Source organism: Scardinius erythrophthalmus (genome assembly GCF_964197995.2).
Source record: "Scardinius erythrophthalmus genome assembly, chromosome: 1".
NCBI lineage: Eukaryota > Metazoa > Chordata > Actinopteri > Cypriniformes > Leuciscidae > Scardinius > Scardinius erythrophthalmus.
In genome coordinates, this window is record NC_138221.1 from 57289211 (window position 1) to 57316433 (window position 27223).

The 27223-nt window shown below is 38.5% G+C and overlaps 1 protein-coding gene across 1 annotated transcript; it reads left to right on the forward strand.

Moving 5' to 3' along the window:
• The first annotated feature begins 573 nt into the window (after positions 1 to 573).
• On the forward strand, positions 574 to 3754 carry pmp22a (peripheral myelin protein 22a). Its single transcript, XM_081377406.1, has 5 exons — positions 574 to 786; positions 1656 to 1746; positions 1830 to 1923; positions 2725 to 2865; positions 2961 to 3754. The coding sequence occupies exons 2-5, from the start codon at positions 1669 to 1671 to the stop codon at positions 3119 to 3121; spliced, it is 474 nt and encodes a 157-aa protein (XP_081233532.1). The 5' UTR covers positions 574 to 786; positions 1656 to 1668; the 3' UTR covers positions 3122 to 3754.
• Positions 3755 to 27223: the final 23469 nt, after the last annotated feature.

Here is a 27223-nt window from a genome sequence, read left to right on the forward strand (position 1 = left end):
CGTTAAGAGACACAAGCATTTACGAAGAGTTACGAGACGCAAGTCTTGCAAATGTGCTATTGAAAAAGTTTGAATAAAAGTTGAAATCATGTTTGTATTTGACTTCAAAGCGACTATGACGGGATCTATTTGCTATGCAGTCCATATGCAGGAGTAAACAGACACATGCCAACATTCTGGGCATACCGTGGGGCCACTGGGAGGGGCCTATGGGGCTCCACACACACTAGTAAACACTTTAATAACACTCGCACATTGAGACACACTCTGTGCCACTAAATTGTAGGTGTGCAAGACTTAAAAGCTCTCTATGACATGCATACAACTGCATAATGAATTCATGATAAAAACCAATATCATTGTGCATTGCGTTGTCAAAGAGTAAACTTTCCAAGTCTACCAACATATTGTATAACATTTAAAAAAAAGTAAGCTCTTGAATAAATGCTTTATTCATTAATACTTTATAAATGCACATTCAGCTCTTTTCTATCTAACCATCTAAAGTGAGAAGTTTGGGAGGGAAAAGAAAGAGAAAAGTGTGACGTAGTGACGCTCCAGGGCGGTGTTCTCACGTTTCTAAAAAAAAAAAAAAAAAAAAAAAAAAAAAAGAAGAAGAAGAAAAAAAAGAAAGGAGGAAAAAAGCAAACACTGCTGTGGTACTACATCTGGAATACAGAGACTCGTGCTTTGAGAATCTATAGTGGGATCACATAGTAAACGCAACCTTGTGTTTTCTTCCTGCTCTCTTTCGCTTTTAAAGGATTTTTAATCTCTCCCTCACCTGTAAGTTGGAGAACTATGGTTTTCTTTTTTCTTTAGTTCATTTATGGAATATTAACTACGTCATTTCAGGAGATTCAACCACGTTTGCGTTTATTATTATTTTCCATATGGAGATCTCCTTGCTAATCGTTTGTAGCCTCTTGTCTTTTTTTTCACGGGAAGTTTGCTGTTTCATTCAAAGTTTGTTATTATGATTATTAGTACGATATTATGTTTTTGAGAGGTTTGTTTTTAATTTATATTAATAGTATTTGCATTGCTTGTCTTAACAGGCTTATTTTTATATGAGCACATCTTAAGTTTTCACTGAAGTCGCAGTTGCTGGCGGAGTTTTGCAATAACGGGTCTGGATGAAAACAAACGCTGCTTAGGAATGTTTTGCCTCCTTTCCTTATTGTTTGCTTCATAAATGTGCCTCAATTCGTACTACATAATAATTTTATTTGTTAAAATGTCCACAGTCTCTCATAATCTTTACTTTCAGATGGGAAAAAACTTGAGTAACATTGATAAACAGTTTAGACGTGACGAAAAAAAGGCGGCACCTCGAGAGGAAAAAAAAAGTGACGAGACTGAATTGTATAGTGACTGTGAGGATGTTTTTTTCCTGATAAATATAGACATTTAGATAGCTTTTCAAACACTGCAGTGTTATTAGTGTAATTATCAACGTAATGTATTCACAAAACAGATGTTTTCAATTCAAATGTAGAAGAAGAAAGAGAGAAAATAGACAGACCTGAAGGGGTGTTTGGGTCGAGATGAGTTTGACAGCAGCGCAATCTGGTGGCCATATGTGGAACTGCATTAGTAAAACGCTGACTATTATAAAGTGTGTATTTTTTAACTTTCTTTTTTTGCTCTTCTAGACGAGCCCCCAAAATGCTGGCCATTCTGCTTGCAACGTTAGTCTTGCATCTGACGGACCTTATCATTCTCTTCGTTTCCACATGTGCTAATGTGAGTATCATTTTTGTGGTCTGACTTGCTTTTGCATGATTTTATTGGGTAATATTTTTTAGGTGAAAATTTTTTTTTAACAGGCCTGGAGAAAACATGGAGATACAAGTTATGACCTCTGGTATGACTGCTCACAAAGTAATGGAGGTTATAACTGCCGTGCAACTGGTGATGCAGGTGAGTTAAGTGAATGTAAGGTAAAAATCATTGTATTTGCATACCTAGATGGTTTGTTTACATTTTTGTTCAGACTTGTGTTTGGCGGTACACAGTTCATTGCATTATTGACAGGAATAGTTCACCCAAAAATGAAAATTCTGTCACCACTTACTCACACTCAAGCTGTTCCAAATCTGTGTGAATTTCAAACACAAAAGAAGATATTTTGAAGAATGTCAGTAACCAAACTGACATTTGGTTAATATTTTAGTGTGTGTTTTTTTTCACACTATGGAAGTCAATGGGATCCATTAACTGTTTGGTTACTGACATTCTTCAAAATATCTTATTTTGTGTTCAAGGCAAGGCAAGGCAAGGCAAGTTTATTTATATAGCACATTTCATACACAATGGCAATTCAAAGTGCTTTACATAAAAGAAATTAAAATAATAAAAAGAAATAAGAATAATTAAAACAGTTAAGAAAAATAAAAAAATAAAATACAGTACAGTACAAACAGTCAGACGACTGTTCAGCAGAATTGAGAAATACTTACAGGTTTGGGAAAATTTGAGGGTGAGTAAATGATGACTGAATTTTCATTTTTGGGTGAACTATCCCTTTAAGAATTACATAAACAAACTTTGAAAATTTCCATATTTGTAACTATGAGCAACTGAATGACATAAGAATAGTAGTAAATTAGTTAAAAAAAAAACAGCTACGGTAATAAAAATGTACGCAAGTGTATACATGTCCTGGGCACATCTATTTGTCTTTATTGTTTACATCTGTTGTGTTTCTCTACAATCTGTCAGATTGGCTTCAAGCAGTGCAGGCGCTCATGGTCCTCGCCACCATTTTCTCCGTGATCTCCTTCATCTTCTTCATCTGCCAGCTCTTCACTCTCGTAAAGGGAGGTCGCTTCTTTTTCACGGCCGTCTTCCAGGTCCTCGCCAGTGAGTATTTCCTATTACGCCCATTTCACCTGTCCCTGCGGAAGGACCCCCGTCTACGTGTTTATATTCTCTCTCTCTTTCGCTCTCTCCCGAAGGTCTGTTCGTGATGAGCGGGGCCATCATCTACACGGTGATGAGTCCAGAGTGGACAAATGACAGGGAGACGTACGGTTACGCTTTCGTCCTGGCCTGGCTGGCCTTCCCTCTCACGCTCATCAGTGGCTTCATTTACATCGTCCTGAGGAAGAAAGAATGAGAGTTCAGCCCTCAGGGATTGTGCTAGAACTGAGAACACTACTCGGCTGACAGACTCTAACCAAACGGCCGTCTCCTCCAGGCCTGAATATTTAGACCTAATGTGATCAACCAAAACTGACAGTTCATGAAGATTCAATACAGAGAAGACACAATGGTTGTCTTTGGCTGGCGAGCCTATTTATATCCCTTTTACATGGCTTTTTTTTGTAAATAGTAATGCTATGACGTGTCAATGAAGGCCCTGTCTTTTTAAAGTTTTACTCAAGGAGGAAAGATATAGGAAAAGTATAAATCTTTTTGTTTGTTTGTTAGTTTTGGATTGTGTGTTATAACCCTTTTCAAATATCTTGTTTTTAAATGTCATAATAAAGTGTATTCTCAAAGGGAGTTTGTTGATGTCGACTTGAAATTTTTCTTATATCCCAATTCCAGAAGTGTGTTGTTTTGTTTTTGAAATTATATTTACCATTGCCGAACTTTATAGTAGATAAAGGCTCAAATGTTGTGTTAAATCTCACCAAAACATTTTATAATGCATATTTTACCTGTGATTATATCACTTTATAAGATGTCTTCTTTCTGTATTAATTTTGTTTTGTTTTAAGAAAAAATAAATATCTCATTTTTTTTTTTCCTTGTCTCAATTTTCAATACGCTGCATAGTATGAATGTGTGTAGTATGAAATCCGGACGTACTGCATTCGGCATGTTGTCCTTATCATGTGACCTAACAGCGTCAGTGCATTCACTGCCATTCATAAATCCTCTCCTGTGGCCCTAACGGGATAGTAAAGTGTCCACCGTATGCACACTTCAGAATTTTACCGGAAGTCATCCAAGTACTTTTTGTCTACTCGTTTATGAGTACTGTGAATCCAGACATACTTCTTTTGTCACATAGCCTACTCTTTTTCACCTATTATATAGTAGGGAAGTATGCGATTTCAGATACAGCCCAAGGTGGCCACTATTAGCTGTGAGGTGCTGCTTAAATTATCCAGTACTAATAGACACTTTTTGAAGTGGTAGTTATCCATTGGTGTCAAGATAGAAGTGCAATGTAGAAAAGTCTGAAAAGCCAAGCAAACGCCTCCCAAAAGGAAGATTCTGAGGTCAGGCTTTCTGTCAGTGAAGGAGAAAACCAGATGTGACACAGTGATGACTTTTCATGCAGTGCCTGTGAGTCCTGAGCATCAGAAACGAAAATGTAAGTAAAGTCAGTGTTTAAAAGTTTTGATCAGAATTATTGAGAGGACTAACCCTAACACAACTATTATACATTATTTTTTAAATGCACTCTCAGAAAAAAAAAAGGTCCAAAAGCTGTCACTGGCACTACCCTTCCAAACAGGAGGCCTACTAATATGCTTTCGGTACTAATACAGTATAGGCCTACCTTTAAGATACTAATAAGGGTAAATAAGTTGCTAATATGTTGAAAGTGTACTTTTGTTTGAGAGAGAGAGAGAGAGAGTGTTTCGGTCTGAAATGAAAAACTGAATTGCACTGGTAAATCTCAGAGCATCAGTAAAACATTCCAAAAGTTCCCATAAAATCTGAAGCTTAAGCTTAATTTGAGATCATTATGTTACTAGCTATTTGGCTAAAGCCCTGAATGTCGACATTTTCTTAGGATAGAACTTACTAAGACTGACTGAATGAATGAATGAATAACTATTGCGTTGCGTGTTAAAATATAGGCAGATCGGGGGTGGTTATAACATGGAGAGAGTTGTAACACCATCAGTTCTAACAATTAGGGATAAGATATGAGTCATGTGATCACTTCAGTATTTCCCTACTTCCTCCGCGATCCATCATGGTGATTGTCAAGGCTGGAAATAGGCACATGCAGAATACAGTATATAGAGAAAAAAATGATTTTGAGGTAAAAAAATAAACATTCTGACCAAGACTATATTTTGTTTAGTATCTGTACTATTGCAGATAAAACTGTATGACTTATATTAGATTAAACAGTAGTTTCTTAGGCAATAGGCATATGTGATGCATTTCCCCCCTGCTAATTTCAAAACATTATGCTAATACAGCTAGCTAAACATTGGCTGACAGGGGTGAGGTGGGTTGTAACACTTATTAATAAAGTAGCTTGCATGGAGCAATTTAACAACTCAAAGCCAAAGAAGGTTTGGGTGAAATGCGCTCTATGCAGTTTCTGGGCCCATCAAGCATGAACTCCAGGGTTACCAGCATCATTCATCTGTCAGAACTGTGACTCTGATTAAGAATACCACATTGCATGTTGTTTTTTGTTAGACTTAAAAGATGTACAAAGATGTTATTTAATTAGGTACATTGTAGTAGCCTAGTGTTATTATTAAGTGTACTGTTGAGTAAGTTTGTTCTAGTAGACACATTTTAACACACACACACACACACACACACACACACACACGGGTCAAACAGACATAGTCTGTTATTCAGAGAGAGACATTGCTCTTTTATTTCAATAAATCTGTTTTTGAATAATATCATATGGTATGGCATCCATTGTTAGTTATTTTGTCTATTGTTACAACTTGCCCCAGCATGTGTTACAACCTACCCCGGTAGAGGGGTACGTTGTAACAAAGAAACACCGTGTATTTGACATCAACTCACGAGGTCTGTGATAGTCTTGTAGCGGGCTGAATTGGTTCCATTTGTAGTAAACAAATGTGGGTACTTTGTATAAAAGTTTGAGAACTCAAGCTAAAAATTTCAGCGAGTTATAGGTGCTGAAGCAAACCATCCTCGATCTCCCAATGAATGAGACACACACCAGTCTTCATATTCGGGCTGTTTTGAATATGACCACTAGATGGCGCCAGACACTTGTTTGAAAGTTCGATTGTTGTCATTGTGTCTCAGTTGCTGTCAAAAGATCACAACATAAGAGAGAAATGTTATGTACTTAATTATTTTAGCCAATCTGGTCAAGTAATGCAAAGTTTAACCTGTAGTATAACAAACACAATATTTCAACAATTTCTAGTCCTTATTTAGAATTATTCAAAAAGAAATATTATGTTTTTGGAACCAGCCTGCTGGATTATTTGAAGAGGTCCCTGAACCGCCTCAAAATGGTCATTTTCACCAGCATTATATATCAAATCCATAAATTATTGGTATTGTTATATTATTTGTAGTAGTAAGTTTTATTTCTATAGCATTTTTCTAAAACTCAGGATCACAATAAAAGGACAAAGAAAGCAAAACAACTTCTCAATAAATAACTATGTTACTCAACATGTGCACCCACACAAAACAGCTTCTATGCTATAATCTTCCACACGTGTTTGTAACATTCATATCGGCCTTCCTAAGGGCGTTTTCACACCTGAAAGTCCGCACCAAGGTCCGAACCAAAGTTCATGTTTTGATACATCTTATACATTCGGTAAATTTTGGTTTGGTTTCACATTGCAATTATGCGAGTGCACTAAAGAACTTTACATGACATACTTAGGCTACATCTTGTTGTCAATTATTTATGTGGGCTGCATCTTGACATTGATTGGTTTGTATACGGACGTGCGTCTGACGTCAGCATGTCAATTCGGTGAGTAACTTTGACAAAAAAAAAAAAAAAAAAAAAAAAACCTTGACAAAAATGAATGAACAGACGCCTATCGTTGCCACTACAGGTTACTGTTATTATTATGGCATTACTACCTGCAGCACCAACTATAGGCTACTCAAGGCTAGTTCAAATTCGCCAAATGAACGAATTTACATTGTGTAAATATTTTATTGTCGCCGGCAGGAAAGGAGTAGAAGACTGCAATTAATCCTGAAAGTCCGAACCATAGGCTACAGAAAATGCTTTCACACTAGATATGAACCTTTGTTCAGTTTGATCCGGACCAAGACTACCTCTTTTCGTTGCACCAAATTTCGTGTTTGGTCCGGGGGAGGTTTCACACCTGTAATTTTGATTCGAATCAAACTGAAAAGTCCGGAAATCCGTACCAAACAAGATAGGTGTGAAAGTGCCCTTAACACCTCACAGACGCAGATGTGATTCAATACTTTCTAAAAGCATCATTTGTTTCACACACACTTGAGTATCCGTCCAGTCTTACAAAACATGTACCATCAGAAGTGCTCAACCAAGGCAGAGCATTCCTGATAACATATTGGTAATGTCAAGAAAACTCTGGGGGCTCATACTGGTCTCACAGCTCCATTTCAAACGTGGTTAACCTTAGAGGTTATTTATCACCCAGTGGGTCATGAGGCATGAACAATTTACAACAGGACATGGAGACTTTCATCTGGAAATCAGTGGGGTGTATTTGAGGGGTTAACAATAAAGAAGACATTGGATGAGCATCCTAGCATACTGCACTGATTAGATGAGCCACTACATTTGAGCAGTATATACTTGCTTATAATGGTGCATTCAAGTCCTCCTGCCGGGATGTTTGTATTTTATTAGTTGGGAAGTCGTAATTAAGACGTCAGGCGTGTTCAAATCACTTTGGTCAGAGCAAGATGGCAGTGTACCTTTTCTACATAAAATTCATCAAGGTTTTTGTAAACTCAGCATCTGATGAATGCGCATCGGATGTTTTTGCTATTTTATGTTTTTAGTCAATTTATGAAGGTGCCCCAGACAGAGACATAGTATCGGCCGAGATCTGGCCCACATCTGGGACGTGGAATCCATGTGTACAAGATGTGGGCCGGATCTGGGCCGACACTATGTTGCTGTAAACGGTATCATTATGCTATTGAAATTGTACAATATTATAGTATTTTGTACATGCAATTTATATAATTGTATTGTAAATAAGTAAACCCCCCAACTCGGAAACTCTGAGCTTAAAAGAAACCTGAGTTTTTACGTACGTAAACCTGTTTCTTGTAATTACGACTTTTGTCTGTCATGTGTGTTCAACTCGCAATCTTTCTAACATGACCCAGACGCACCATAAATTATACTATTTTCCAGTGTGACGCACTTAATAATAATAATAATAATAATAATAATTTCATTGCATTTGCAAAACAGTAACATTGACATTTTATTTCCTTAAGGTTCAGCAAAATTTCATGGTCAAACAAGTCCATGCTATAGACATTAGCAATGTATGAAGCACTGCTCACACTGAAGTTAGAATCCGTGAATCCATGTGACCAACTTAATCCCGTCGTGAAATCTTCAAAATTCCCAGATTTCGTGGATTCCTAGTAAATCACTGGATTTTGCCCTGCAAAAAAAAATCAGCTGAATTTGTAAATCTGACCATATACGTAATTGTATTGTATCCCACATCCAACTTTAAAACAAAAAGTCTTTTTTTTTTACTGTGATCATTCTTCTTTTATTGGTTCGAAGGCGTTCTGAAACGTTAACATCTTAAAGTCACATGCACGTTTCATCATGTGCTTAACAAACATCTTGACATGGAGTTGAAGTAGAACGGGACCTCTGAAGGACCCAGCGTGTTCTTTCTTCTCCTGTGAACCCTCCTCTTTGATCACACATCAGCTGAAGGAAACCTGAAAAGAGCATCTCCGGTCAGCTGGGAACCCTCCCCTCACGCCCCTCTTTCAATGTATGGCCTTTTCATCCCAGGCGTCCGTCTCCTGGAACAAAAGCAGTCCATTTAGATCTTAGTAAATGATATAGAAAACGGGGAAACCGCATATATTCAGGCCTGATTTCATCATGCCCATAAATCTCAGACAAATCAAAGCCCAGCCCCTCCCGCACTCTTTGTCTTGCTAATACACGTTAGGGTTCGGCTGGCTGGTCGCTTTGACCGACGCTCGAGCAGCTTCAGACGCCTTTGAACTCTGACCCCGCCACTTAAACCACCACTGGAGTGAGTGGAGGAAACTCTGAACACCCAGGAATCTCTCGGCTCCACTTCCAGCCTCCAGGGAACTGAGACGCGGATATCTGACTGCTGATGGGGAAGAAGATAAGGCACAGAAAACAAGAGTTTGTCTCCTCTTAAGAGCCTACACGTTGGCACCAACAGAGGGATAATAACCCTGCTGCCGGCAAGGATCGGAATGCATTTCATGGAGAGCGTGGAGAAGAGGCTTTTTTCAGAGGCGCTAAATAACCCATCTTGCAGGCCCTCGCTTTCTTTTCTTCTGGGTGACCTCTTCGCCTTCCGATTCAGTTCGTGAGTTAGGCAGAGCTGAAAGAGGACAAAGCATTCCTCCACAGTCAGCTAAATTGAGTGATCTGGGGAATGTTTCTTGCAACCGTATTCTTGCGCTTTATGACTTTCAAAAGCTCTGAGGAGCTTTCTGTTCTACGGACAACACCATAGGCTTGTCTTTGCAAGTAATGGAAACAAATAGGCTAATTAACTGGTGTTTTTGAGCCCTGAAGAAATGATTAGTTGCAATTCGCTATAAACTTAAAATGAAGACTTTGCCAGCTCAACATATAGGGAGGAGTTTTTGCAAGTTTGAAAAAGTACATCACTTGTGCTCCAAACCACAGAACTATGTTTAGCCATAATGAGTCTGCCATCAACACATGAGTTGACGTTGACACAACTGTGAGAGTTGGTGTAAAGTATAACGGAAAAGAAATTGTGCTGTTTTTCTCCATATCTGCATTTACACCTCACACTTCCTCACTTTGTCTTAGGTGGACTTTTGGAGCTCCTGCAGATTTTCTATAAAAAACATCAGTCTTTGAATGTGCTTAGACCAAAAGCTAAGCAAAATCGAATTATTTTTAGATTATAAAAAATAAAATAAATGAAAATATAATTTGAAAAGTTTTATTTAATAGTAAGAATACATTTAAATATATAAAGAAAAGAAAAAATATATATTCATTATTATTGTAGATCATTATAAAACCAGACATTTGATTACCAAAACAACACTGGCTGCATCCAAATAGGCAATGCATTCTTTCCAACTAAATAGTTGGCAAAAAGTAGTGTCAACTATCTAAATCAACTAATGTTAACTAACTCTCATTAAAGTATTACTTGACTATCAGTAGACTTTTAGTTCTACCAGAAAGACTCGGAAGGCAAGATAATATCACAATGACATTTATTTATTAATTGACCAGCAAATGAAAGCAAAATACTGAATGATAAAGTTATTTGGCGCAGGCCCCGTCCGTAGTTCACATTCGGAGGGTAGCGAACTCTGCATTTCCTGCCTGAAAATGGCGCACAGCCGACCCCCCGGGGAGGTATGGACAGGGACCAACCTGGTGGTGGTGGGGAGGATGGGGTGAATGTTTGTGTCATCATCTGCAAACTCAAACGTGTAAGTACTGATCTTTTATACTCCAAGTATTAGATAATGATTGGTTAGACCAAAACGTAATGGTATGTCCAAATTCACAGTAGATGACCTACTACTTCTGGCAAGATTCGGAAGTACGCATCAAACACTTTACTATCCCATGAGGCCACCGGAGAGGATTTGTGAATGAAAGAAAAGCGACGCAACTGGCGCTGGTAGGTCACATGACAATGACAACATGACAAATGTAGTATGTCTGGATTGGATTCATACACACATTTATGCCAAAGAGAACATGCTTTTCTAACGGTCACAAAGTAATTTCTTACCCAACAGAAGTACCTACTAAGACAGGATACGAATTTTGGATGCAGCCACAGCCTAACACATTTAAATGATCTTAGGCTATTTGTTTATGTGTAAGATCATGCATGCAAACCAGGAGCAGAATCAAGAGAAATGTTGAGCACAGCTCCTACATCTCCAACCAGCTGTCATTTGAGATGTCTGTAATCCTCCTCTGGTTGCGGGTGGTGCAGGCCTCTATTCTGTGCCCTAAGATTGTAATTATGGATCATTATGTCTCTCTTATTTTCTCTCCACATATCTAACTGAAAGTGGCAGCGTGGATTTCAACTCCTGGGGGCAGAAGACATACATTAATTAGAGGTTTTACTGGATCTTAGCTGCATTAAACATGTACTCATTTAGAATACCACAAAAATGTGTTAATACAACATTGTATTTTTAACGGGCTTGTGCAACATTTTTCTTTTAATTCACACGATACAGTGAAATGTCAGTACTTATAAGCAGCGAATGTTCTGCATTAATATAAATATAGTTACTTAAAGCTTATTTGCATAATTAAATGTAGGGAATATGTTGCAGTCTTCATATTATCCCATTTCCATTTTTTTCTCTGATCCAGTTATTGTGGAAGCTGGTTTCCATCACGGAATAAAAAAAATGAAAAATGTAATTGCGACTTTTTATCTCTCAGAATTTCGTGATATGACCTCATGTAATTAGATGTAATAAAGTCAGAATTGCGAGATATAAAGTCGTAATTACGAGTTATAAAGTAAGAATTGCGAGATTTAAAGTTGCAATTAAAAAAGTCAGAAGTTTGTATCTCGCAATTATGATTAATTCTTGCAATTGCAAGTTTGTCAAGCAATTCTGAATTTATTACTCGCATTTGCAATTTTATATCTAAAAAATCTGAGAAAAAAAGTAAAAATTGCAAGATGTTAACACAAATGCAAGGAAAAAAATTCTAAATTGTGAGATAAAGTCGTATTTACTCCTGTGTTTTTTTTTTTTATTCCATGGCGGAAACAAGCTTCCATAACTAAGGGAACGTTTACACGTACTAAAAATGGAAACGTTTCTTTCTTTGTACATATCAAAACGATAAATGATTAAAAGCGCTGTAATTATGCATGCCAGGCCAGTAGTTGGCGATGTGACTTTGTAAAGAAACACTACGCACCTATATATTGAACACGTAATATCCATTTTCACAGATTCACGTTTTTGTAGTTTACACAGAGACGATAATGGTATCATTTTCAAAAACTTGCACTTTGAAACACTTTTTCGAAAGTTTGTGTTGTCAGGCCCCCAAAAACACCATTGTTGTGTAAATGAACCGCCAAAACACAAAAAGTTTTCCGGTTTTAGTTGAAAATGCTGTCATGTAAACGGCCCCTTACAGAGTGATTCAGACAAGATTCGCTTGTCTTTGGCGCCAAATCTCTCTATACACCTGTTTCAGTGACATGATTTGTTTTCCACTCATCTGCCACATTTATGATCAGCGAGGCAAATTAATGGCATTAAATACAAAAACACAAGAACAGAGATAACAGCATTGATCATTGGATTTATTCCATACCAGGTCCCTGAAAACAGTGTGTGAGTCTGATTCCACACACAAGTGAGTTTGATCATAAATTAATCTAGCCATTAAAAAACGTACATAATGCGTTTATTCATATAACAGAAATATTAAGTCATAACATGACAGATAAAAGAGAATTCCAGCAAACTCCATTTGCGATAAAAGCATCTTCTTCTGCTCACGTTGTAGTCATGTAGTTGACACCGCCACATAGTGGTTTGAGTGTGTATTTGCAGAACGACACGGTTACCCAATACCCAACGCTGAACTATAACACGAAAACAGCCGCGTAATTAGTCTAAGTGGTCCGACGCAGAAGGTCGCCATTGGTAGGTTGTTTTGGGTGGTTGCTAGGGCATTGCTAGGGTATTACAATTGTTGCCTACTGTATGTCCCTCCTTTAATTCAAGTCTATGGGATTTGGTCAGACATTTTATTTGTTTTATGTTGCCCCGCCCCATTTCCTCGCTGCACTCGTTGTGTTCTGCCTTCCGGTTCGTGTTTCCACTGCATGAAGGTAAGATCTTACGGATTTATGAATGAACCACTCGTTTTAAAATCTTCCAGTCTACTGACATTTGTTATGACATCTGCCTCAAGCTTCACAATGGTCATGCTAACTTTCGTTAACTCTACAGTAAGTAAACTTCACCAGCTAAATACTCTTCGAAGCAATGCCATAGAAATATACAGGGCTACCGCAAAAAACGAAGTTCAAAGACAAAATTCTTAAAATGCCCGCTGCGCTCTTGTTTCTCTGGTGCACAAGATCTATTGTGTGAAAAAGGTGTAACAGCACACCTTAAATCCTCAGCAAGCAACATTATTTGAGGTATCATTCATGTCAGTAGAATAAACAGTGCAAGTTACACATCAAAGATTATTACTTGGGGATATGGGGTTTGTTTAAATGTCTAACCTTAAGTATGAGCAATAGTAATCAGCTTGATTGGGGCCGTCCCTGCAGGACTACAATGCCTCAATTTAATTCCTTTGCAGTGGATGGCTATATGGGTTGTTGCGAGCTCTCTGAGTTAGTTTAACCCCTTTGACCTCCTTACCTACAGCTCTGAGTGTGTTAGTGTTAAAGTGCTCCAGGTTTGTGTTCAAGAGGGGTTGCTTAAATGGGTTTGTTTGCTTGGCCCCTCTGCACCCTCTTCCTCCATGAGTAATGATGAGGGGCCCAGTGGACCTCGTCCAGGAATTAGATAAATGAGAGCACGAATTACTCCTTGAGTAAACATTTTAGCCCAAATGACTGATGGAGACTTTGGTGAGAATGGCACAGACAGATTAATCTCCCGACCAAAGACTGACACAGTTGGAGATATCGAAGATCCCAAATCAATTGTAGGTTCTTCCAGGATTGTTAGTGTCACCTCTGCTTAATGACAGTCTGTGTATTTCAAATGTGTCATAATGGTTAACTATTTATCCAACAACTGACTAACATTATACATTCATTTACTAATTCAGTTCAGACATGTCTTTAGCCAGTGTGTCACGTCTTGCAATTAACTGAGATCTTATCTGAGTTCTCTCTGTCTCCCGGCCGCATATCTCCCCTTAAAGATGAGCTTGTTTGTCAGTTACAGAAGGTGAGGCTCAACCAGCATCTGCTCAGATTTGCACATTCCTCCCACAGATACCTGAATCTTGCCAGCTTGCAGGTTAAATGTGTCGCTGTCAGTTTCTAATTGTTCAAAGGTGGGATGATTGTGGTTGTGATTGCACTTATATTTGGAATTTAAAGGGGCAGTTCACCAAAAATTAAAGTGATGTAATATTTGCTCACCCCCATGTCGTTTCAAACTGGTACGCTCTTAGAAATTTTCCAGCTCTCTTCCATACAACAAGAAGGTCTTTTATCATTTTCAGATATCACTTTCAAATCTTTTACCAAATGCTCCAAAAATGCTCTATATAAGTAATGAACAACAGACTAAATTTCCTCAGACAAAACTAATGCATTACTTTAGAAGATTTGAATGAATGTAAAAATTGTATGGGCAACTTTTACAATGCTATGAATTGAAGTGCTGCATAATTAAAATAAATTTAAATATATATATATATATATACTTAATTTCCATGAAAAATGTAAAAGTAAACAGAACATGACAGAGACTAAATAATGACAGAATTCTTATTTTTTGAGTGAGCTACTTCTTTAAAATCCAGCATTATTCATGAATAATGCAACTAGGCACTGAATGTCCCCATGGAATGTAAAAAGAGGCACCGATAGACAAATATAAACATTGAAATGCTTCAGGCATTTGTTCCCATAGTCCTCAACTGTATGTACCACACAGGTTCATGTGGAATCTCTCAGCCTTTCTAAAGTTTTAAAAGCCTACAAATGCAAACCGAGTGACAGGGTTTAGGGAGTATAGAGGTCTGTGTATAGATGATAACATTGTTATGTTCAGCCATTACACCATCATTGTTTACATTCACCTCACTTTGAGGATTGCAAAGCGCCGTAAATGAAGACAGTCTCAATCTGTCTGTTTCCCCAGAGGACAAACCCCTGAGCTTAACTGAACACGAACTCTTTATGATGCAAATCCCAAGATGTTAATGATGACGCCATATTGAGTATTACACTAATACACTAACAATGTTGTTTTGGCTACAACAATGTAGGCAGGTTTGCAATTCATTTAAGTTCATTCAAGTTTTTGGAAAGAGCATAAGCTAAATGAGTAAATAAAGAAACAAGGCCCGTGGAGCCGTGGTTTACAGAGATTTGAACACAGTTTAGGGGAGTTACGAAGAGTTACTACAAATAGCTGGCAAGGTATCAGAAGATATACACACAGCAGCAAACATTTAATAATTTATTGATAAATAATATTCCTTTCACCAAGCAATGTAGTTCTTCAGCAATGTTTAGTATAATGCAAACAACACAGAGACAGTGCAGTAATACTGATGTAAAGATGTCACAGTTGTGTGTTTATTTCATACAATGACTTTGAACCGGAACGATCCGTTTTATAATCTGAAGTTTTCCATGAAAGCTACATTTACATCTTGTAATTACAAAATTGTGTCACATTTGAGATTATTTCACTTACAGGCCACACTGTGTTTTGAGTAATGAATAGAAATGTACTGAAGTGAGTCAAATTAAGAGTAAATAGCATGTCTTAGTTCATTAGTGGTGGTCATGCATTAGGGTGTGTTCACACTCGTAGTTCGGTTCGTTTGGTCCAGACCAAAAAAAAAAAAAAAAAGTCCTGGTCATCTTAGTGTTCACATAGGCATTTTAAAGGGACACCAGGCAACTCTTGAGTGTTTTTTCTCTACGAAGCTCCCCCTAGTGTCTGGTAGTAAATGCTTTCATACACTCTGTCGTAAAAACGAACTGTTGTCCCTCCCCCCTCGCCACGAGCAACCCAGCTGATCAGCTGTCAACCCAGCTGAGCAGAGGAACCGGCTATTTCAAAACCAGTTATGTCTACCGAGGCAAGTAAAGCAATACTTTCTTTCCAACTGATGGCGATTTTTTTTATTTTATTGTGTTGTCATGCATACTAGTATTTTTACCGGGAACGAACGATATGAACGAGGCTAACTACTGCTTTCGTGTTTGTTTGTTTTTGGGAGAGTGGGCATGAGCATAAAATATATATATATATCGGAGGCTAATATTTGTCTAAAGTTATATTAGCAAGGTTCATCTAGTAGAATGACTGTTACCTTTGCCTGTCTAAGAAAACATCAGAACGTTTTTTCTAGCTTGATCATGATATGTGCAACATGTTTATTGCCAATTATCAGACGTGTTGACTTAGTGACATAAAATTAAAGTGTAAGTTACACAAATAAAACCGACAGAGGAACGGCCACACAACTACAGAAATCAAACGTGTTTGCTAATGACAATGCCTAACATCAAAGTTATAGTATCTAGCGTAACGTTACTAGTAAGCCCGTAACAGACAGCGATCATAATAAAAAAACTTTACAGACAATAGCAAACATCGTGAGGTCACAATTACTTCAAATGTAAATATTAAACACAGTTTATTCCAAATATACTTACAAGTGCAACAGCAATAAGGCCAGGTCAGCATCCGTTTTGCAGGCTTCTGTTTCTCTCAGTTCTCACCATTCTGAAAAAGCCGGTCCGATATTTAACTTTACTCGAGTCTGACTTATTGCTCGGTCAGTCTCCCATTTCCTCTTTCGTTGGTCCTCCGACAAAGATTTCCTAGCTTTCTGCTTCTTTTTACAGGCTCAGCCATAACTAAATCTATCGTTGCCCTTTGCTTAGCTAGCCGGTGCTTGAATGGGGGCGTGTAATTACGTGTGCAGTGCCGTCAAGCAATTCGTTGCATCGCGAGACCTGATATCACGCGATACTTCCTGGAACACGACCCGCGTCCCAAAGTTGCAAGTGAGTTTTTTCCGCTCTCGGGCACCAGGGGGGTGCGAAACCACCACCATTCAACCCGAAATAAGTAATATAACCATTCCACTGACTCCGAAGCTGTTCAGTTAAGGTTAAAAAGTTACCTAGAGCCCCTTTAACAACGAGCCTAAAGATTCCGAAGCTAAAGGCATAGGGATATGGCTTTTATTATATATTTTGTGACAAAACTCACCAAATATCCAAAACAATACTGTGTTCTAGGATAAATGCGCTCATTGTATGATATTCATATTTTGAACAGCTGAGAACTTGTGAAAAGCTTATAAAATGTGTAAAGAAGTCAAAACAGCACCCTCCGAGGAATCCCTCCGTCACACACAAACGAAGATCTGCTGCGAGGAGACGTGGTCCTGATGCCTGTACTGAACTGTGATGGGCAACATCGTGACTATGATGAGAAAAAACAGGTATGCAGGTATCTGTCCATTTTAGGGTCACATCTTGTGACATTGTGTCCCATTTTTGCTTCGTTTACATGTCTTTGGCCCATGTTGCATTCATATTTCAGTTGAACCACACCAGAGTTCGTTTGGAAGCGGAGCGGGACCCATCTTTTCAGCGGTCTTGGCCTGCTTCTTTGGTGCGCACCAAGGTTCAGATGGCAGCGTTCACACTTGTTCAAATGAACCACGCTAACAGAGCAATCACACCAGAGTTCGTTTTAATTGAACCAAACATGCCAAGTGTGAACACACCCTTAGTGGCGTGATTTAAGGCCCTGTTTACACCTGGTATTAATGCGTTTTGGTCGAGGGGATCACAAGTGGACGACGCTAAATACAGGTGCGCGGGGTTTCTGATGTCGTGTAAACAACCCCTGTATATTCTTCTGCTTTCTTCGGTTGTTTTCATATGTAGATTGCACAAGATTATTTTGTCCATTAGTTTGAAATATCTGAAAAAGTCCATACAAAATACCAGGTGTAAATGGGAATGCATCTCCCTCATCTACTTGTGATCCAATCAACTAAAACGCATCTTTATACCCAGTGTAAACAGGGCCTAAAAGACTTCTGCTCCACCTTTTAGTTCCCCTAAAGTCTCAACAAGAGAACGAAACATTTAACACTGCGCTTCAATCCCTAAATGACACTTAATAATCTCTTAACATCGCTTTACAATTAAGTTAAAAGATTCAGCACATTGCATGTTAAAGTGATTGCTAATTGAGCTATTCCCCCTCAATTGTAAGCCATTAAGACCTTCTTCAAGCGAGATCTCAGCCTTCACGACAGCAGAATATTTCTCCCAGGCCTGAACAAGAACTGCACCATTGAGTTTTGCTAAGTCACTTTCTTTGAGAGCTGTGGTTTACCAAGAAATCCTATTAGTACTTAATCATCATCAATTTATGGCAAAACACACCTTACCTGAATATATAAAAAAGCATGCAATTCAGCACTGTCAGTGTTGGCAGTGGCTAAAAACACTGTCTGTTTGAAAAATCGCTTGAGAAAAATACAAAGGTGTGGCTATTTGACAGTGGATTTCTGCAAAGTTGCACAAAAAAAAAAAAAAAACTTAAAAAAAAAAAACTTTTTCAGTTTCTTTTCTTTACTTCAGTTTCTGAGCATTCTCAAATCCTCAAAGTCATAAAACAAGCAATTGCATCTCTTTCAATAAGAGAAGACATTTGACTGATTTGAGAGAGCACATCTGTAATGTCTTCGCTTGTTACGCCAACATCATTAGCATCACAATCAGAGACAGAAAGTGCTGTTGACTTGAAACCTCCACTGTCTGTTAACAGCTCTCATTTCGTTTTTATGCTTATTGTGAGCTAGTTGTTCAGAAGCCCTCAACATCAGTGTCACCATTGGTGCAAGTATGTGCTAATGACTCATTTGACCCTTGACCTCTTCTCGCACCAGCTTCTGAGTGGCCGTTGTGTTTGCAGACATGAGTGTATGGTACTGTTGAAGTAGACGTCATATTGTATATGTTAAACCAATGGCCATAAAAAAGTCTGCAAGATCCCTGGTAAGTCACTATGATTTTGCCAAGTAAGACATGCTCCTGGATCAACCCTATCCCTACCCGTAAACCTAACCCTACCCATAACATATCCCTAAAATCAAAGAGAAATTATGGTGAATAACACTGATGTAGAAGCACCTAACCCTGGTTGTAAGCCTAAACTTGACATAAACTGTAAAGTTGTCTCTCAAATCTGATTGGTTGATTGTAAATGTTGTTCCAGGATCAGCAAAGATCTGTGTTCAGGAACATGTTGCACTTGGTGAAATCACGTTCACTGTCTTTACTGGTCCTATATGGGCCATTATTAGGGGCAGGACCTTTTATTAGAAAAGCTTGACAACAAGGTTGGGTGGTTGTTTTTAAGGGCGAGCTTAGCAAAAGGTATTTTGGGTAGTTTGTGGCTAGAATAAGCTGCAATGTGAATCAGACTTTATGTAGTCTGGCTCTGCAAAAATAGAAAATCACTGATTAACTTCAAGCTCACTTTTTTAGCTCACAATTGAATGATTTTCCTCCTCAAGTTAATAGCAGAAAACGATGAATGTCTGAAGCCTTGACCGCTGCTTTTTAACAGGAACTCAGAAAGAAAAAGCATTGATTGAATAGAAAAAAATAGCCAATAATGTACATGTTATAAAATATGTGCTTACAAAGCATTGTTTTGTTAGTAAATTTGGTTATGAAACATTTTGTTCTGCACATATCTCAGAAAATATCCTGTTGTAATGCATTCAGAACTGTCTACAGTGCGTGATTTTTCGCAAACTCCTATGCATTTGAATTTTTTCTCAAGGATGCATTTACAAGGTTAGCAATGTCATTGTGTCTTTGATCAGGTGTAATTCAGGTCTAAGCTATGACACAGGTCAGATGACACAAAATTTCAGTTTTAGTCATGTAGTGATCTCTTTTTTTTTTGGTCACTCACCACCTTCATACAAAAACGTTCATATTTTCTTACTGTCATTTATATTTTTATATTTTTGTACTTTATAATGCGCTTGATTTGAGCCATTTCACATGTAAGTTCCTCAAAGTTTATCCTCCTGTGTGGCATCATGTCATGTTTGCATCCAGTAGGATTGGGGTGGATTTCCCAAAAGCATTGTTTGCCAACTATGGCCATACGTCCAACATAGTTCAACTATTAATGTCTGAAGTTCCTGCAAACATTCACAAAAAGCATTGCAAACTTGTGTAGTTGGAACTATATTTCTCAAACTGTGGTTAGAAGCATAGTTTTTTGATAGTATGGAGTTACATATAGCTCATGCTCTTGGGGAAAATAAGCAAGCTATCATGCAGTACAATCTATATATGTATGTACAAATTTCATTCTACATTTTTAGTTTGTCAAGAGAATGAAAGCACTTCCAGGTAGCCAAAACGGTTCGGCCCGATGATGGCCCATATCCGGCAGGCCGGAAGAAATAACTCGGCCCGGTTGCGGTTGCCAGACTCGGGATGGACGCAGGATAAATATCGCCCCAGAATCGGCCCAAATACTTTGGCCCGAGTCTGGCTGCCAAAACTGCCGGCACTGGGCCACAATTGAAACACTTAATTGGTACTGGCCCAAGTCTGAGTACTAAAACTGAGCCGAAACTGCCGGCTTTGGGCTACAATCACGGCAACAAAAATGGTACACTAAGGCGGTACTGGCCCGTGTCTCGGTACTAAAACTGAGCCGACACTGCCGGCATAGGGCCAGAAAAGAGAATATGGGGAAAAAAGGAAAAAATATTAATAGGAATTAAAATAAAATAATACACTAAGAAATAACATAACGTTGTCAGGGAAAGGAGATTACGTTTCAGTTTGTTTATCACATTGTAAAAAGAGACCCTGCCAGAGCACTCAACCTAAACAGGTCCGGGTCTGTATGACCATATCTCACCCAAAATCAGACCAGCCCCTATGGTCCGTAATCGGGCTGAATGTGGCTAAATGTGCCGTGTCTCAGTGCAAATTTGGCACATCCAAAGCCTAGCCAAATCTGGCAACCATTACTGGGCTAGAGCTGGCTCACTTTTGGTGAGCCACTGCCAGAACACGGCTGAGTGAGCCGACACTTAGCCGCAATTGGCTCGATTGCACTGGCTACCTGGACTGTTTTTCAAGAGTGTGCACAGGCTACCTGGGGAAACCTCGAAGTAGGACATAAGAGGGGACCAAACATCTGGAAATAAAACAAAACCAGAAAAACAAAAAAAACAAAGTTCTCCTCAGATGACATTCCATTATTTACACCAATAATCTAACATCAGTTCAATCTCAGACTGATTAATTAGCAGAAGTTATTATTCCACCACTTGCGTGACAGCATTAAGGACAGTTCTAATGAACCAATGTAGGTCAAACAATGAATGTGAAAATCATGCATCCTTTCAAAATTACGCATCCTTTCGTTTTGAGGTGAATATAAGAAACCCAAATCAAAAGTCAGATTCTTTATTCAGCTTGAGAGCAAAATGGCATAAAAGTATTGAACGTGCTACTATAACATATGCAGCTTTGTTTTGTCACTGAACATTTCTCAGACACTTGTGCCTCAATTTGTAACACTTCCAAAGCAAGCATTTTTTTGATACACCTGCGGTAATAATCTACGATTAGTGGCGAGGACAGATAATTGCTGAGATTAGATCATCTGGCTCTCAGATCATCATCAAAAGCACATTAGACTCTGCTGAGTTCAGAAGAGCCTTGAGATCACAACTCAAGGGCAGATCTTCATTACTACTGATTAAGACCCAACTGAGCCATGTTTCCCATGGGCACAAACGCTGCCATAAATCTGAATGTATTGTACTACTCTACCCTCACCCCTAAAGACATACACAAACAAAGTGCAATACAAAATAATCTGATAACCAATTAAAATCTTTACTTTTGACCATGAAGATTAAATGTACCAGAAAATTTCTCCAGTATCATACATCTCCCTTTCCTACAAAACGTTGCACACAAACAGGCTTATCTATACACAGACCAATTCATGAATTCGCTGATTCGGCTGGGAATCTCAGGGTACTTTCACACTGTGGGCCCTAGTTTGTTTGACGCCAGAGTTCGGTATGCTTGGTGTGAAAGGCTTTTTGTGAACATGGATGTGCCCCACTTAAACTCACCCTTCTTCTGCCTCAACCTCCTCCACAGTTTTGGCATTAAGTATTGACGAACGTGATTTTTTTTTCTCAACATTCTCTGGCATTGTTAAGTCTGGAAGCGTTCACGGTCGTTCAACTTTCAAGCTGTCAACTTGTGGCCTGAGAAGCTGCCTCAGAGCTCAAATGGCTTATGTAGCCTGATCTCAGGACTTCACTTTATATTTATGGTCAGTGAAGGGCCTATTAAAGCTGGGTGATCTGAGTGTTGAATCAAATATGAAGAGCTATACCCACATTCCAAGAGTTTTGGGTACCATAAATTATGTTGGAATGAGTAACTGATGGCTATTAAGGGATATTTCTATAAACCAGTCCATTGTAAATAGTCTTCCACTGCAAAATATCTTCCCAAGCTTACAATCTATCACATCATTGTCAATATAGTTAACAGTCCTTTCACTAGACGAGAGGGAAGTGAGACTCTTTGTATTTTGGGGGGGAAGAAGCACCTCATCAAACCCAGAGAATTGTAAAAAACTGTGTGATTGTGCTAGTTATCAGGACAGGTTATAGGTGAGGTTTGTCTGATATTGAAATTCTATACATATGTTCTGATTTGCTTTTTGAAATTGTTGCAGACTGAGTTCATCATTTTATTTTAGGACACTGATTTAGCAGAAGTGGCTGAAGTCAGTCCTTTGAAAATAGTTTTGGGCTGTGTGAAAACCATTTTCATGACTCTATAAATGAATAATACTATTTTACCCCTCATCCCTTGCATGCATATTCTGTAAAGCTGGCATTGCTTTGATCTTGTGGTTTTTTGTGATTTGCTCCAGAATCTGAGTAATGTACAATTTTGCAGCAGCCTTTCTTTGGAAAGACTTCCTCATTCTCAGATTAAGCTCTAGGTTTTTTGCACCAAGGAAAGTAGGGTTTTAGAATCGCATGTTCAAAACAGCAACAACAACCGCAAAACTCATGCTCTGACTGTTCGTCTCATCCTTTGCGCTGGTGATGTATCCAAATGGAGAGAAACAGGAGAGTACAGAACACATTTTTAGTACAAAAGTTTTTAACGAATCATGATTTGTTCGTGAAACAAATTTGTGCATAGGCATGGAGATCCAATGATTTCGACTGTTGTCTTTGTTGACCATTATAATCACATTCTTCATCCTCTTTTTGAAATGAATATTCTTCTCAAGCACAGTGTGGTAAACCAAATTAATTTTGCCAATAGGCCTATGTCACGAAAAAATTGAAGACCGGAAGTACGTCTTTTAGTAGGGATACGGCTCTTCCGGTTCGGATGGTAAATGAAAACTCTCAAGTGGAAAAGCGTGAAAGCTGAGGTATGGCTGTCTACGTCCTAACGCAGAGCAACCCGGTGCACTACAACAACAGCGGCGAGCCGTTCGCCAGTTAGGTAAACGTTTCTATGGTAACAGCGAGTTGGACCAATCAGCAGACGTTGCTGCTACGCTTAGGATCGTATAAGATCGCGGATAAAACATGTTTTTCTTAAAACAAGGTTGATTTCATACGAACTTATAGCTTCTACAGGAGCAAAAACCTTCGTTTCACAGCTCGTGGTCAGTCTACCTCGGATGGTTTTAGACATTATGGCTGATAATCTAAATCTTTATTGAGAAATACTGTTGACCGTAAGTTCTGAATCCCTACTCCGCGTTCCGGAAGCAGGAAGTGTGACATAGGCCTGTATCAAAAAATACATCTTATTCCAGTACTAACACATATGGCTTAATTTTTCCAGTTTTATAGCATTCATAATGTTCAAGTGTGAATAAGAGCTTGCTCACAATAAAACCATTATGCATGTGGACTTTAAATTTCAAAGTCCAAACTTGGTACTCAACATGTCACACAGAGACATTTTTAGGACTCTGCAACCGTTCTATCAAAGAAATTGAGATTCAGCAGGGATTTTGGCCAAATGTAAATGACTTGTGGCAATACTGCCAACTATTTTTTTCTTATACTAAATCTGTTGTTTAAAATCAGTTAGAGAATACTTCTCTTGTGTTAATAAAGGTGCTTTATAGATTTATGTACGTATGGGTCTCTGGAAGACACCAACATTGAAATGTTGATGGAACTAAATCTGCTGGAGAGGAAATAGTTGCAAATAATAAATTTAGCACAAGCAGTTAGTGAAATATTGTAATTATATACTGTAACAATTCCCAGGATTTGTGACAAATTAAATAGCTTGTACTATTTGCCATCAAACCACTCTGGAGCTTTTACTTCGAAAGTTCCTACTTTAAAACAGCAGGACCTCAGAACTGAATGATTGGACTCTGAGAGGGTTTACTTTGGCAGACGGGTGTAACTTTGAGATATAGAGAATGCAGAGGGTATGAATGGCCAAATTTCTACATTTCACCATAAGATTTCATATTTCCATGAAGTGATCCATCACAATCGCTTAGGATATTAAAGCCACACACGCACATGCACACGCACACACACACACACACACACACACACTGGAGTGTAAGATGAGAATGAGGCAAATGTTTAAAAAACCAGTTGAATATTGTTCTGAATTTGCTGAATGTGCATTTAATTCTAAGTTATCTGCTAATGAGCTAGTAGTTTATTTTCATATAAATCCAGACCTAAAACGAGAGTTTGTTTACAAAGAAACGGTGATATGATCAAATAAGTCTATCATTGCATTTTAATGGGTCCAGCTTCATATACTAGTACATAGTAAAGTCTTGAATCAATTAATTAAAATGTGCGGTTTGAACTGATTCATGTAAATGAACTGAACTTGGTCACTCTAATGGCAGAACATTTCCTGTACGTCAAACGCACATGCCGCAGCCAATCCATTGTGATGGACGAAGCAAACTGGATTTTTTCCCTCAATTCATATGTTTTCTGTCTACATAGACAGTGTGGAATGACATTTCACAGAGAAACTGAGGTTTGAATTATTTGACAGTTCATAAAGGGAAAATGATAGACAGCCCTAGTCAGAGGATGACCAGAGAAATGCTCCATTCCCACCACCACCGCCATGACAGAAACTATTCTTCAAATGGTCCACATCTTCCTTTTATTGAGAATGGTAGAGCTCAGGGGCGTCGCTAGACACCTTTTACTGGGGCACGTGCCTCAGTATAAATCTGCTGTGCCCCAGTAAATCTGAAGTTTGAGTTTAACAATTTATTTTATTTGTCAGTGTATTTAATAGAAATTATATTATAGGGTAATAGAAATTCTCTGTTTGCAACGCAGTAATAAAACAATCAACGCTTGTAAAAGCAACGCAGTTTAACCGAAAACAGAAACTGAACCGCGCGAAAGAAATCCATGTCCGCGCGCGTCTGTTTCCAAGCAACTGCAGTGCAGCGCGCACATATTTGAAAACACTGAAGTCCGGTCAGGTGTTGACCTGAACCGGAAGCGATGCGTTCTGTTTTCCGGTTTCGTAATGCGGCGTTCGACATATACCCTATTAAGGTAGGCTATGAAAACATGACGAAACAAAAGTTTGTAAATAATACAAAAAAATCGTATTTGTATTCATTATTGGCTTCTGTAGATGTGTGTCATGTAGATGGACATCAGAATTTTTTTTGTACGAAGCAGGGACAGGCAGTAGCGCGGGAAGGGGGGTGCTGCGAGGGCTACAGCCCCCTCGTCATAGCATCAGCACCCCCAAGTGGGGGGCTGTGAACTAACATAATATTGTACTTTAAAAACGTGAAATAAAAATAAACAAATGGACAGCGTTAACTAACTCTCGTATGCCTAATGAAGTGAGTGTTCAAGCTACGGAGAAAATAAAATAAAGTTTTAATTTGTCATGCTTACGTTCAGAGCACGTGAGCGGAGAGCGCATTTCTGAATATTCCGCTCGCTCGCTCATTCCGCCCAGGGTCGCTCGCTCAACCTGGTTCAAAAATACGTGGAATAATAAGGGCTGCCTCCGACTAAAGTTTTTTTTCTAGTCGACTAGTAGTTGTTCATTTAAGCCATTAGTGTACAAATCGCCCCTTTATATTAATTGTATTACTTAAATAGTCTATATACAGGATAATGAGCGTGTAGCCTGTACATAATATAGCCGCACTCAAGCGCACACGCATAAAGATTGCCACAAAGAACCGGCAAAATTATGAACGTGTCAAAAATAGCAAGGAGACATTTAATTGTTTATTAATAAACTGGTGTTTTCTGTGATGCTGCAAAGATGGAGTTGGCGATGCAGACACGCCATGAACGCCAGAGAGAAATGCATGTGAAATACACATTCCATATGGATTATATAATCAGAGAATAGACTATTTATTTTCGTTTTGAATATTTTCGTTTAAAAGTAGACTTTTCAAGCTTTCTATAATAGATAGCCTATATTTCTAAAATCTGTGATGCACAAGCTGAGTTTCGGCGCCCTCCAGTTCACGTGCAATGCAATCCTGTCGGCGCCTTATTACACTGTCTGCTATATATTTGCGTCTTATTTATTAAATAGCCTTGAAAACATTTAAAACATTGATCAAAATTAAGATACAATTTATACAAAACGAAAATCTTTTAAAAATAGTCTTTCTACAAAACAAAACTCAATGAAGTGGTAAAAATCATGTCTTACCCACTCCATGTCTCCATATATATTGCACATCTCATGATGTAGCCTATCTTTATCTTTCTCATGCTGCATATGCTCACTTTCATAATCAACATTGATTAAATTAAAAAATAACATTAGCCGTTTATATTTAAACATAAATATGAAACTAAATGTTTTCTTTAATGGCTACAACACATGTACAGAGAAATTTCATGTCTTGTCGTTGGCCACAACATAATGACGTCACATATTTTCCAACCCAGCCCCCAGCCCCCCCTCCATGAAACAGCTTCCAGCGCGCCTGGGGACAGGGAAGCAGAAAGGAGAGATGATGAGTTTGAGGGAGGTACGGCTTGATAAACAATTTACATCATCAGACATCAGATGCAAAAGCATCAAGCCTCAGAAAAACCCATATGAAAAACCTCTGCCAAGAAATGGAATTGCACTTTACTATAGGCAAAAACTTTTATACAGAAAAAGAGTGCACTAGTCTCGCATTAGCCTACTATGAATGAGAGAAAGTGCAACGTGCATTATGGCGGAATAAGTCCCGTATTTTGTTCCGATCAGCCTGTAAAAGAAGACGGCCGACGCCGTACTCTCTTCCATTGAAGAAAAGTGAAGCCGCCAAAGTCTCAGAGTCTGCGCAGTAGTGAGCGTGAAGTGAGAAACTTAGTTTTGAGAAAGAAAGAAATAATTTTTACCCCCTTGAATTTCTGTTTATATGCATTCTGTTTACATGCATACATAGGCCTACATGCATACATACATACATACACACACTCACACACACACACACACACACA